Source organism: Lissotriton vulgaris, chromosome 5, assembly GCF_964263255.1.
Source record: "Lissotriton vulgaris chromosome 5, aLisVul1.2, whole genome shotgun sequence".
Classification (NCBI taxonomy): Eukaryota; Metazoa; Chordata; class Amphibia; order Caudata; family Salamandridae; genus Lissotriton; species Lissotriton vulgaris.
In genome coordinates, this window is record NC_141693.1 from 1637675434 (window position 1) to 1637690556 (window position 15123).

Sequence of the window (15123 nt, forward strand, 5' to 3'; positions counted from 1 at the left end):
ATGGCAGGCAAAGCGGAAGTGAGGACGACGGGGCTGGGGTGGGCAGGGTCGCCGGTCTAGTCAGTACAGCAAACAGCCAAGCCAGCAAATATGTAACAAGCGCACCGAACGAGGATAAAGTCCTAGCACACAACAACAATGCAAATTAATCACAATAGCGCTAGCGTTAGACTCAGATCCACCTAATTAAGCGTAGGCACAATAGCGCTAGCGTTAGATTAAAATTCGACTAATTAGGCGCAGGCACGACCTCAACCCGAAGGTACTGGAGCGCTTAACATGAGCACCACAAGCTACATTACACAAGGCAGGCTAAGCTTCAGAAAGTAGTCCAATCACTATCTCAATTAGATGAGCGCAACGCATGTGAGGGAATGCAAGTGGAGTTTGCAAATGCCTGGATGGAGGTCTCAAGTACCAGAAGAATAGCACTGCCAAGGATTCATTTAGTGGACCATGGGCAAACGCAATATGATGGCTGAAGTGAAGCAGCAGGACAGTAGCAAGTAATGGGTACTCTACAGTACCTATCCCAAAGGACTGTAAGAGAGCCAGTGTTGAAAAGGAGATGGCTTTTTACATTTTTAGGTCAGGATTACAAGCTATCCTGTATCCCCACTTCAAAGGTCTATCTCTTTGTTTTACAGAATATCAGCACTTCACGTGGGTCTTCGTTGAGTGGCTGCTCAATAAACGCTATGGTTCCCCATGGGTTTACATCTCAATTTAAGATCATTCTAGCTGTGGCTTTCAGAAGGTGCCTTGCAACTGATCTTTTGTCCTATAGGACGTGCAAGGTCCAGACTGTCACAGTTAGCTGAATGAAGTCAAGTGGGGTATAGCTCTGAGCTTTGCGGGCAGTATGCGGTCTGTAATTATAAGAAGGTCCAGCTTTTAAGCTGGTGGCGCCGGGTGCAACAGTCGTTCTTGGCACCCCCCTTCATCTCCATGAACTCCTTCATTACCACTCTCCAACAGTGCTCCTCCTCTCTCTATAACCTCTCTCTGACATGCATTCCATTTTTATAGTGCTACTCATAGTTCACTTACACTCAGTTCTGTGGTCTACATAGTACACGCTCTTTGCAGCAAGCACATTAACCATCCACGCTGCTTTCCTGATAAGCAAAAACTGCCACTAAATAAAATTCCAATCTCTCACCAGTAGGAACATTAGTTACATTGACATTTTTAAGGGCAGAGGGTTCGGACATCAGGGCCTTTATGATCAACCTTTTTAAATCAGCATTCCCCAAATTATCGGAGTGGAACTGGGCGGCGGAAATGCAAAGAATACATCGCACTCCGTTTAGACCCCGCCCGGGAGTTGGAATTAGCGACAAGCCAAGGGCAGTCTTGATTTTCTTTGGGAACTTTGTCCTTCGACAACTTGTCTCTGAAAAGGCCCGCCCTGATCAACCTTTTTAAATCAGCATTCCCCAAATTATCGGAGTGGAACTGGGCGGCGGAAATGCAAAGAATACATCGCACTCCGTTTAGACCCCGCCCGGGAGTTGGAATTAGCGACAAGCCAAGGGCAGTCTTGATTTTCTTTGGGAACTTTGTCCTTCGACAACTTGTCTCTGAAAAGGCCCGCCCTGATGCAAAAAGATCTAGCCAGGGAGTGACCTTTTTTGTGAGACCGGACTTTTGCCATGCAACGGTCAAGAGGCGGTGGAGACTCCGCCAGTTGATTAAGCCCCTTCAGGATAAACATCTCCAGGTCTACTTAGTGAATCCAGCGCAGTTAAAGATAATCAAGGATGGAAGGACTCTTTACTTCTCGTCAGAAGTAAAAGCAAGGGAGTTTTTGGACTCTTTGTAACTTGAATAAGCTTGAATAGCGGAGGACTCAGTCTGTTGAGGGGTTTAAAAATGCATAACGTGATTGCTCCTTTTTTTGCTTGTTTAGATTTGTCTAGTTTAATAGTATGACCTTTGGTATAAGGATTTAGAAGGATTTATACTTAGGGCTACGTATTATATTTCTTAGCCTAGCTTCGCTCTTTTGATTTCTCTTCTTTATCTGTTTTTTTTCTCTCAAGGGGAGAATGGGGAGGTAAGATATGGTTCACTTGATTGTTTTGGTTTAATCAATTACTAGCCCACGCTCCGTGCTGCTGTACTCAACCATCATCAGCTCAGACCAAGGTCTGAGTGCTTCCAGTGGGAGGGGGGGTAGTAAGGGGGAGGTGGGGTGGGAGGGTAGCTCGAGGTATGAGGGGGGCCACGGGTTTGGGGGTTGAGGGTGGAAAAAGCTAAATAAAACGATAATTTATGATACAGCGATCTTTGTAGTTTTTGTACTCTCGGGAAATGACATATATGGTACGGAAAAAATCTTCATGTTATATTTTCTGCAGGCAAAAGTAGGGTGCCTTTTTTGTATTGGGTATGGCGAGCCTTAGTGTATACTCGACATTTTTATTGCTGCCTGAAACTGCTGGATGAACAAGGGTGTTTATGAGTTTTCAAAACCAAAAGTTATGTTTGGAGGGGGTGGATTTCAGCGCAGGTGCACCAGTGACGGCCAGGGGCTGAGGAGGGTTTGGATGGGGGCAACTACCACTGCCCCTCAACGCGGAAAGTCTGCATCTTCTACTTGATATATCTTGGTGTGTTCATAAATAACAGGGACATTGAAATCAAGGGTCTATCTAGTGCCTAAATCCCTTTAAAAGTGCACGCCAGGGCCAAGATGTCCTGTTTTGGGCTGGTCATAAAGCTCTCAGCAATATTTAACACCAGTCAGGCTGTAGTTCTGGGAATCAAATGGAGGCTTGTTTGAGAAGAGATGCACAAGGTTTGAGCGACACTTGAAACTACTGCTATCAGTGTTATGTGTATATATTATTTTTGTATTTGGTATTATATGCTGACAGCTGTAGCTGTAGATGACTGTGTCGCCCCATCCAAATAACTCAAAGGAGGCATAAAAAAACGCCTTTTTACATCTCCTGTTAGGATGAGTTTAAGGTCTCTTTTTGGGACTAGGCAATGATGAGAACAGCCTCAGCCTTGTACCTGGAATCATGCAAGCTTCCTGCAAAGAAGTCAGCCTACGCTCAGACCTGAGAACCATCTACCAAGCAACCACTGACGTAGCCCAGCAATAGCCGAGCTACGTGGGCTAGAGCATTCATTGAAGAAATGTTTGTGAAAAAGGAAGGTCCAGGACTTGAATCTTGTCTTTTAGTCTCCCCGGTCTGAAGAGTGATTTTGAGTTCAGAAATAAATAAATATATCATCAGTGTTGAATATTGTTCGTAAATGCAGAGGACAAAATCTGCCTTCAAGATCAACACATTGCGAGCAGATTGGCCATAGACAAACTTGTGGGCTAATTTGCATTAACAAAAATTAAATCTACTTTCATAGGTTTACACCTTTATTTAGAGTAGATTTGACTATTTATTTGAATTTTCAAATGGTTCAAGGAGTATTTCGGGAAGGCTGCAATAGTACTCTTATGCATAAGTGCACAACTGGTGTTTATTCACATATGCATTAATGCTTAGCAAACGTTTATTTAAACCTTCACACTTTCTTCCACAGACAAAATATTTTTCCTGTGCAGACACACTTGCTGTAAAGCCCACCGATTATAGGAACAAAATGGATGCCTAGTGACTTCTGCCCTTGCCTGGAGTAAATCTATGATCAGATTCAGGTTAGGAATGGACTTGCAGACGATTGTGAACATCCACAAACCCACTTTTTCAATTTTGCACACTCCCCAACTCTGGGGCAGATGAACTCGCTTGACACAATGTAAAGCTATATGTGAGTAAATCAATTTCCAAATATACGTTAATGTTTTGTAGTTTGCAAACATGGAGTTTAGTAGCAACTCGTGCTATTTGAATACCTTACTTCGCCGCCATAATTAATCTGAGGCCTGCTTCTGCAATGCTTGAGCTTTCAGTTTCTCCGTCCTTGAAATCACTGGCTAGCACCTGCGCAGTATGCTGGGGTGAAGGGACGGGCAAAAAGTGGTGACACTAATCTCTGCATTGGTCCCACTCGGGCCAATGAGAGACGGGCTTCTGACTATGATTGATTGACGTGTCCCAGCCCAGGCAGTTTCTGGCAGCGTGTGTGTGCCAGTTCCTCGTGATAAGGCGGGTAGCGGCTGTGTGGCGGCAAATTTAAACAGATTTACGCACACACAGGAGTAGGGTGACCAACCGTCCGTAAATTTCACGGACAGTCCGTAATTGTGGCTGTCTGTCCGTTGTCCGTGAAGGATTCTTTAACGGACGCCATTTGTCCGTAATTTTAACCGGGCACAGCTTGCCCCCACCTCCCTTCTTGACTCCGATGCTGTATGAAAGCTCAGACCCCCAGCAGCACTGTAGAGGCACAGCGGGATGGCTACCCTCACACCTCCAGCCCTTGATGACCTGTTAAGAGGTGCTTCGAAGGTGACTGAGAGGGAGGGGCTGCCGGTTCAGGAGCAGCTACATCTATTCACATGCAAACAGCCCTGAATGTGTCATGTCTCTGCTATTTAGAGGGGGGCTCACACATTCCATTTCAACCCAGGGCCCCAAACATCCGAGACTAGGCCAGATTACACCCCTGATTACACCCCACGTGGTTCTCTTCACAGAGCGTAATTACTGTCACTAAATTGTAAACAAACCTCGGTTCTTCAAACATGCAGTCTATAATGTAAGAAAATAAAGAAATGGCACAATCGCACCCACACTGATTAACAAAGTATGGAGGACAATCAGTTCAATCAGTTCTCTTAGAGTGTCCCCGGTAAGTACTGTACATCACAGTGGGGGGTGGCATTTTGGACAGAGAGCCTGTCTTCTCGTTGTCTTGTGCAGGAGAGGAGCCCAAGATGATACTAGAATACTGCATGCCCACCCCTGTGTTCCCTCTCCTGTGATGGCTCCTGCCCTCCCCTCAGTGATGGCACCTGTCCCCCCATGTGGTGGCTCCAGTCCACCCCACGCCTGGGATGGCTCCAGTCCACCCCCACCTGTGGTGGCTCTTGTCCCTCCTGTAGTGGATCCTGTCTCCTCCCTGGGTGGCTTCTGTCCCAGTCCTGCAACGACCCCTGTAGCGAGGGTGAAGTTCTTGATGGGCCTCTTCTCAAAAGGGCTCAGCTCAAAATTAATATGGAAAGGTCGGCGAGTAAGTAAGTGAAGGGATGGGTGAATGGCTGGATGAATTAGTGAAAGGGTGAATGGATGAATGAAAGATTGAATAAATGACTAATGAGAGAGGATGGATGGATTGATGAGTGAGGGGAAGGATGGATAGAAAATGTAAATAGCTGGATGTATGGGTGGAAGGGTAGCTGGATGATGGATGAGGGCAAAGATGGATGAGGGGAAGGATGATGGATGAGGAGATGGATGGATGGAGGGGAAGGATGGATGGATGGAGGGGAAGGATGGATGGATGGAGGGGAAGGATGGATGGATCAGGAGATGGATGGATGGATGGATGGATGAGGGGAAGGATAAATGGATGGGATGGATGGATGGGCGAGGGGAAGGATGGATGATGGATGAGGGGATGGATGGATGAGGGGAAGGATGGATGAGAGGAAGGATGGATGGGTGAGGGGATGGATGGATGGATGGATGAGGGGATGGGTGAGGGGATGGATGGATGAGGGGATGGATGGATGAGGGGATGGATAGAGCGGAAGGATGGATGGATGGGTGGGTGAAAGGATGGATGGATGGATGATGAGGGGAAGGATGGATGATGAGGGGAAGGATGGATGATGAGGGGAAGGACGGACGGATGGATGGATGGATGATGGGTGGGTGAAAGGATGGATGAATGGAGAGTTGGTGGGTGAAAGGATGGATGGATGATGAGTGGGTGGGTGAAAGGATGGATGGATGATGAGTGGGTGGGTGAAAGGATGGATGGATGGATGAGTGGGTGGGTGAAAGGATGGATGGATGAGTGGGTGGGTGGATAGTGGGTGGGTGAAAGGATGGATCAGTGGATTGGATGGTGGGTGGGGGAAAGGATGGATGAGTGGGTGGGTGGATGGTGGGTGGGTGGATGGTTGGGTGGATGGTTGGGTGGATGATGGGTGGGTAGGTGGATGAGTGAAATGATGGATGTATTGATGTATTGATAAGTGCAAGGGTGAATGAATGGACATATGAGTGAAAGGGTGGATGTAAGGATGGATGAGTGAGTGAAAGGGAGGGTAGATGGACAAAAGGATGAATAGATGTGTGAAGGAGTGAAATGATAGATGGATGAGTGATAGGATCAATGGATGGATTCATGAGTCGATGAGTAGATGGATGGATGGATGGGTGGGTGGATGGATGGATGGAAGGAAGGATGGCTAAGTGAAAGGGTTGATGGAGAGAGAAAGGGAGGATGGATGGATGACTAAAATAGTGGATGGGTGGAAGGATTAGTAAGTGAAAGGATGGCTGGATTGGTGAAAGGGTAAATGGCTGAATGGATGAGTGAATGGATGGATGGGATAAAGAGTGGATGGATAAGTGTACAGATGGATAGGGTGAAATGGTGGATGGATGGATAATGGAGATGAGTGAAAGGATGGATGAGGGGATGGATGAAGGGATGGATGAGTGAAATGATAGATGGAAGGATACATGATGGATAGGTTTGCAAACGGTTGAATATGTTTGGAAATGGCTGGGCTTAATTATATACTATTGCGCGACCTCTGATATGTCTGTAAAATGTACCTATTGTCCTGAATTTTGACCTCCTGTCCTGAATTTGTGTCCTGAATTTTGACCCTTTGTCCTGAATTTTTACACTCACCGTCCTGAATTTGCACCAATGCCAGTTGGTCACCCTACACAGGAGTCGGACAACCAATACCAGCCCAATCAATCAGTGACCCGCCAGTGGTGATTTTTACTGCACATATGAGAAAAAATAATGCCGATTTGTGTGGGAAATCACCTAACTGGCAGGGAACACTGATTACCCAGGGATGGGTTTACTGAGTGATGATATCAGCTCTTCACTGAGAGACAGTGCGGAGTATATATATATATATATATATATATATATATATATATATATATGCATCCAAAGAGATCCCATAGCCATGGGAACGCGCTCCACAGTGTGTGCTCTGCCCAGGGGTCGGATCCTGACCCAGGTAATTTTTTGAAACAAAGGAGGCGGCACAGTCAGAGATCGATTTCAAGCCTTATTTATTGCAAGACTTCACCCCACCAACGCGTTTCGGCCTCACTCGGCCTTGCTCACGGTTGGTTAGTCCCTCTACAGTGTTTGTATTTATACTAGCCCATTTGTAGCCAACTGATAAATGGCTACAAATGGGCTAGTATAAATACAAACACTGTAGAGGGACTAACCAACCGTGAGCAAGGCCGAGTGAGGCCGAAACGCGTTGGTGGGGTGAAGTCTTGCAATAAATAAGGCTTGAAATCGATCTCTGACTGTGCCGCCTCCTTTGTTTAAAAAAAAAATATATATATATATATATATATATATATATATATATACATATATATACACACTTTGCCACCACACCATGTGAGTTGGCATTTGCTTTACATGTTTCGAAAGTATAGGAAACTCAAAATTCAAAAACATCTCTTTTTAATTAGTTTGCACGGCAAACTCATGGTGATTACAGGGATGTGACATTGAAAGCACCGTTGTTTTAAGTCACACCTCGTTTATACTGAGGGACTCACTTTGTGAGACTTCTTCCACATGATCACAGTGACGACACCGACACTTTAACCATGTATGAAGTAACAGCTGTTTGTGTTTATTTTTATCAAGCTCAGTTGGTGAGAAATGTCATTTTCTGTCCCCATGCCCTTTTTTTTGCTGCTGGGGAGGTATGAAATGCATGAGGCCAGATTGAGAGGTGGCGAAGGGGTTTTCAAGGGCTTCGCCTTGGAAGGGTCCTCACCCATGCCTGTCCTGAGATGTATGTGTAACTGGATGAAAACATGAGGCTGGTGGGAACCTATTATGAGTGCCCGGGATCTGCAGAAGGGTAACCTCAGAGGGCAAAGTAATGGGGCACACATAAAGTAAAGATGCCAATTGTGTAGGATCCTAAACACGACCCTCTTCAGGCTCGCAAGTATTAGGGGAGTTCCTCATTGAGGAAGGGACACTGACTGCCTCGAGGCAGTTCCATATTTGCTAAGCGTGTTACTGTATTCTCATTGCTAGCAGTTTTACAGCAATTAATTAGAATCCTGTGGTCCTTTCGCCCCATTTTGCAGAGGACCCAATCGAATTGTGTTTTGCCTCTCTGTATCCTGATACGTCACAACCGTGTCAGCGTGAAAAGATGACCGGTATTAGCACCATTATTGTGGGCACTGAAGCAGAATATGTTTAGGGGCAGTGTTTACAATGACGGAAAAGTGCGGGGATTGAGAAGCAGTGTGTCTCAAAGGCACGGACTGTATTCTGACTTGTTATGAGAATTATGCAAACAGTACATAGCAGCGACTCTGCTAACTGAGCATTGAAAAAACATGCGCCTGAAAAAGCAGTGCCTCCAACTAGTTCCTATTAGCACTAGTGGTAGCATTTGTTATGAATTGTCTCACTGTTCAAGGTGTGCGGTTGCTGGAAGCTGGCACACATTGGAGCTCTTCAGAAAATGGCAATCCATGTCCACGCATCCGAGCACGAGTTTTGCAGAAGGCTGGAAAGATGCTGCGGATCACTCATTTGCAAAGGACATTGCCACCTTCAGCAGCGAGCAGCCCTCTCTTCACCACATGTTGGAATTCAAACAGTGCGAAGGGGCTCAAACCCAGGTCCCCAAGTTCCAGAGTCACCTTTCGACTAATGCGTTGCTTCCTAACATTGCTTTCCTGGGGGGGATCTCTTTCCATTGTGTTTCTTTTAGCCTACCACATCATGAAAGACGCCGGCATGTCAGAATGTATTGCTTTACCACATACATGGGTTGCTGGTTTGTCTTTTTTTCGCAGTCGGTTCTGCAGATGCTTTCCCGGCCTTGTTTTTCCTCCTCACCCCCCTATTTCGCAGGTGTGTCATAGACCCGGCACTGAGCAATAAGTGCCGGTGCAAAGCACCGTAAAGCTCCGGCACAAATTAAGCACTGGAGATACCATTTTACTCGGAAGACTTTGGGGAATGAATGAGTGAATAAATGAATGAATGATTTGAGCCTTGTATAGCGCAGCTTAGCCCGTGGGCGTCAAGGCGCTGAAGATGGAGAGATATGTGTGGAGGGGGGAGGAGGTGCGCCGGCTATAGGTAGGCTTCCCCGAAAAGCCAGGTCTTCAAGGGGTGGGTGGAAATTTGTGGATTCATGCAGATTCCAGAACTTTCCACCACAGAAATGTTAGGAAAATTTGTTTTTTTCAACAATTATTTAGGTTTGCAAGGGATTCTGGGTAACAGAAACTGGTGAGAGCCAGTAAAGTCACCCAAACCTGGATTCCCCTTGGTGTCTAGTTTTCAAAAATGTATAGGTTTGCTAGGTTTCCCTGGGTGCCGGCAAAGCAAGGGTTCAAAATCTACAGTTGGGCACTTTGCAAATAAAGGATAATTTTTCATTGGGAAAATCTGGTGTGTTCACGTTGCATTTTCACCCATTTCCTGTTGTGGGCACTATGCCAACCCGTACAAGTGAGATACCATTATTATGGGGAGACTTAGGGTAATTCAGATTTGTAAAGCAACCTGTTTATACCTATAGAATTTCGATACGTTTCTGCCTTTTAAATGAAAGACATTGTGTAAAAAAAAAGTCATTTTGAAAAATGACCGAAAAATCTCATGCTATTATGAGTATTCCCAATTTTTGAAATGCGCAAATATCTACTGTTTCTAAACTCTATATTTTGTTCCCATTTCAGAAAATACATAGGAGTCTTTCATACCGAATTTTCCATGTATAAATGTTCCCAGAATAATTGCTATATACCCAGTACATAATAAAAAACCATTGCAAGACGCTGATCAGTTTTTGGCTCTGGGTTCGTCGGGTTCTTGGTGAACCTACAAGTCCTATATATCCTCACAACCAGTAAGTTCCAGTGGATGTAACGGCATATTGCTTTCAAAGAGCTGTCATAATTAGAAGAAGTTACAGGTGAAAACGTTGACACAAACAGCAGTTTTTTTCAACTAATTTTCAATTTTTCCTATATTTAACTGTCAGTTTCTATAAAGAAACCTTGATGGATTTACACAAATGACCCCAATTCAGCATTTTGTCTACTTTTCTGAAATGTATAGATTTCCAGGATCCATTATTGACGTCATACCCATTTCTACCATTAACTGGAAGGAGGATGCACTGTTTTTAACGAGGATTATAATAGATACTTCAAGAAAATATTTCTCTGCTATAAATCCTTTTTTAATTTACACTTTCACTTTGCACTGCACATAACATTCCCACTACAACATCCTTCGGTAGGACCACTTTGATAGGGTCTCTATGTACCTGATCTATGCTTTTCGTTGTGGTCTCTTCTTAAGACCCCCTTTATGATATAATCCACAGCTCAACCCTCTATGATCAAGAGGGGAAGTGGAGGTAAGGCTGGATACCTAGATGATAAGATTGATTAAGGTTACGAGTTTGATTGGGAATCCAACCACTCATAAGGGTGGTTTTTCTACTCTATAGTTATTTCGGGGTAGATATTGGTTTATGATCATGGTAGGCGCACTCAGTGTAGACTGGAAGTTAGTGAGCAGACGCCCGGGTTCTTCTGGTTGTTTATATGTTGAGATTAGGGACTAAACCCGAGGCAGGTTTTTAAATTCCCTAAGACCCCTTCTGTCTGTTCTTATTTACCTTTGGACATTCACAAATATGCTCAGATGTTCCGAACACTGCCTGTGTGTAAAAAAGAGAGTTGTCTGCAGAAAGGTGGTGTGTCACGGCATTGAAGTTGCATACTGTTAAAAGTACAATGCACGTTTTAACTGACCATTATGTTCCTTGAAAACGACCCCATGTTCATTATTTTTGCTAAACAATGTCTAACAGAATCAAAACGTTTTGCGAGTTATTATGAATACGAAGTGACAGATGAAAAGTTTCCATTGAGATAAGGGCCTGGAAGAGCATATGCTATGAAGAACTTTAAGATTAGAGTAGAGTCAGAAAAGTTGTATATTGAGGTAGAGAGAATTGTGACTAATTCAAAAGTTGTGGTGGGAAGATCTAGATCGGTTGTTTTGTCTAAAGATTTGTGGATTGAGTGCAAGACAGTAGTACAATGGCCCAAACACCATATTCGAAAGTCATGCAGACATGTACTCAAGTTATTGAGCATCTAAATGGAAAGGTTCCACAGAAACAGGTTAGTTGGTCGAAAATCATGAGAAGAACACAGATGAGTCAGTTCACACATATAAGAAACTCATGCTGCTTTTGAGTTGGCAAATACAATATTTAGATGAGATTTTGACAACTGCAAAGTATTCTTGTGATTACTGTAATGCGAGAAAGAAATTAACTAAGGTCAAAATGAAGGTGGCTCAGATGAAGTTCTTTCAAAAGACTAGTCAGGGAGCTTTTCATGCACCTGGTGATGGTTTGCAATCTAGGGGGAGAAAATGTATTTCACAAGATAGAGGCAGGAGGATTCACTTACAATAATGGTAATATTGCCAATATAAATTCTAACAACGGGTAATTGAAATTGGGAGCATGTCAAGTTTGCAGGAAAGGAGACCACTGGAAATAAACTTGCAGATTTAACTTGAGTAGATTTCTAAATGAGTTCCAAATAGTTTCTCAACTGCAGTATATTATGAATCAGTTGCCACAGAAGTGGGTGTTGCAGTTACTGGTCCTAGCCATACCGGGAATTGTGTGAAAAACATGCAGAATTTAAGTCAGTTTAAATTGAACATGCCTGCAGCCCCAGTCTTACAACAGCCTATGTAGAATAACATCAGGAATTCAGGTTAGTTTTAAATTCCATTAAAAACATTCAGTAATTTATCACCATATTTTATAAGTTGGAACTACACTCTGACTCCATACAAGAGCGAGTCAGGCACAATGGTAGGGCCATAGAAGGGAAGAGAATTGCATTCTTGGCTCTGTCCTAGAGGTAGATTAGAAATTTCTATATGTGGAAGGAGAGGCTAATAGCCATCTAGCATAATTTTTGATACAGGTAGACCCGATGCACATTTAGATGGTGGTATTTCCCAGCCTACCCCTTTCAGGAAAAGAAGTTCAAATTGCAGACATTTAAAACAAACTACTGACTAATGAATCATTATCAAATGCTCAAGTTAAAATTGGTTCAACTATCAATGATCATCTCTCAGCGCGGGAAATATGTGGGCACATGGGGCTGGGGGTAAAACCCTGGAGCGACTTGCAGCAGGAATACCAGTTGGAGCCCTAAGAGACTTTTCGTTACTTGCAGATTAGATATGCCTTGATGTGGGTGACAGTGAGGGGAGAAGAACTATCCGAGGCCTCCCCATTAAAAGATAGACTATTTTATGTTTATATGCACAAGAACGCAATATCCCTAACTTAATGTAAACATATGAACAACTGTTCGGTCCCCATGCTTTAGCTCCGCGAGAGAATGGAGGGTGACTTGGGACAATTTGAAGAGGAGGAGTGGCAGAGGCGTTGGAGTCGATGAAAGAGGTGGCAATTCGTTAACGTTTCAAATTAGTACAATTTAAGATTCTACACAGAATCTACAATGAGACCACCACATTGGTCAAAATAGGTAAAGTTGTGTCACTGCAGTGTCCCAAGGGGTGTGGTGCTGAGGGCACGTTTTTCTTATGCTGTGGGAATGTTCTGCACTTCAGACTTTCTTAGCTGCAGTAGTATCTGGTGTTGGAACATAATACAGGGAGGATATGGCCCCCTCTGCTAAATGGTGCCTACTGAACATGTGGGAACCGACAGACCTAACAAGCACGGATAGTCTCTGTGTCACATTGGGCTTTGTGGTGGCTAAACGAAATATAGCTAGGTTGTGGAGGACACCAACGCCGAAACTGAGTAACTGGAAAGCCGACATGGACTGGTGTATGCAAGCGGGAAGAGTGGTCTATGAGGGAAGAGGGCGTCCCCGTAAGTGGACAAAGATCTGGGGGAGATGGAATGAGAATAGAGGAATACTATGCACACCAGTTAAGAGGGCAGGCCCACGGACACAGGAGGGCTTGGGAAGACTACCACAGAGCCGATGGCTATGGTGCGTGGATTGGGGCTGCTGGTCATCATAAAGGATACACTGCACTGGGCACATTTAATACAAAATTGCATCTGTTTATAGTCATCGCAATACTATACTTGGCATTCCTTTTGAAACAAAAAGTCCTGCTGTAGTGTGGACATATAGGCCACAGGTTACTGAGAATGCCACCCTCACACCCCTAGGGCTGAACGTTGGAAGGGCTGCAATGGACATGTTTATTGCTGTAATGTGCATGTCTACAATTATTGCTGTATTGTACTTAATTCTTCTTGTAATAAAAAGTTATCAAAAAAGTATTAATAATCATGAGTTCTACACAAAAATACATAAGACAGAACATTCTGCGCAGTTATATCTTATGCAATTCCTTAGCTGCTATCTGCCTAAGGAATGAGATGCCTTCATAGTCGCACTCTACACTGCTGTGTTCTCCTTCATGATGTACAGGCAGACACAAAGTACCTTTAGGGTTCTCCAACTTCTCTTCACCTACACCGACTCCTCTGCTACAAAGTCCATGCTTGTGCAAAGCTACTTCTATTACACACAGATATTTCAGGTTTTTCCCCTCAGGTTCTACTTCTGTATCTTCATCTTCCAAATCATCAAAACCAGAAATGTTCTGAATCTGCATGAAGGGAAAATGATATCAGAACTGATAATTAAATGGCAATACAATTTCTTCCTTATTTGCTTAAGTGATTAACAATAAATGGGCAAGATCTGAACACAGTAGGATTGCCCATTGTGAACAAAAGTACAGAGTACACACATTCGCTTTACTTAAAAAAAAACCATAAACACTGCACAATAACAGAGTTAAAATTGCTGAGGCACACAAATATAATCTTTTTTTCAGAAACTTGCAGTGCTAGACTAAGTCATGTTGATGGTACCCAAAAAGCCTGAAGTTATCAGGACCACATGCCATTGAAAGTTTGAGCAGGAGATATCTCTAGTAAGGGCAACACCACACTCACGAGCCATCAACATTTGCAACACCAGGGACCAAAAGGATTGAATTGAGAAGATGCTGCCTCTGTTAGGGGGGACAAACAAGTTACTCACCTTCGGGTTTAGCTCTTTCTGGGGGAATACTCTATCCAACTGCAGATTCTTCACCTTTAGAATATCCTTAGGCACAGGCTGGAACTGGAAACTCAGAAAGTAGTGTTCCTGCACCCCAGAAATGACGAGCAGAGCCACACTTGAGAACCAACAATATGGAAGTGTGCCATGCCCTAGATGCGGAGTCTAACAGCAGATTGGGAGGACCAATTTCGATGAAAAAGGAGACCATTCCAAAGAACAGGGAGGTATGAGGATAGTGAAGAATATGCAGTTAAAAAGATGATCCACGAGAAAGTGTGTTATCAAAGCTAAGCAACTTTTTCTTCTGATGAATACTTCTAAGAACAGATTCCTGACCTGTGAATAGATACCAAAGCAGTATTTCCCACTGTAGTGTGTTCGTGAAATTTATGAGATCAGAAAATCAATCAGGACTGAACAGGAAAAGTGCCCATCCAGATGGACTTGATTATCTAGGCAATAGTGCTTCGTGAACATGTGCACTGATGCCCATGACTTAGCAGACAGACAGAAATCCAGAAAAGACACCCCATTTGACAGCGCAGTGGTAGCAGCCTTAGTTCTGGAGGAATGAGTCCTTACATTTTCTGGGGGCTGCTTCTTAGCCGGTGCATAGCAGATCTTTATACAGAAGATTGTCCTTCCTTGCCCTCAGAGAAACCAACATAGAGCTGATCGTACACTTGATGTTCCCTGATACAAATCGATGTAAAAGCTTAGCGCTTCTTTGGCTTCCAAACAATAGAATCTCTCTTCCTCTTTTGCGGGATGAGGTGGAGCAAAGAATTTTGGAAGAGTGATGAATTGTCTGACAGGAAAAGGTATCACT

At 43.9% G+C, this 15123-nt stretch overlaps 1 protein-coding gene across 2 annotated transcripts in view; it reads right to left on the reverse strand.

The window, feature by feature from the left end:
- RDM1 (RAD52 motif containing 1) overlaps positions 1-15123 on the reverse strand; it is a 257044-nt gene that overhangs the window by 69626 nt on the left and 172295 nt on the right. For both annotated transcript variants that reach the window (XM_086923782.1, XM_086923783.1), the window contains exon 4: positions 13665-13830. In XM_086923782.1, the coding sequence (XP_086779908.1) occupies positions 13665-13830 (166 nt within the window). The remainder of the gene's footprint in view (positions 1-13664; positions 13831-15123) is intronic.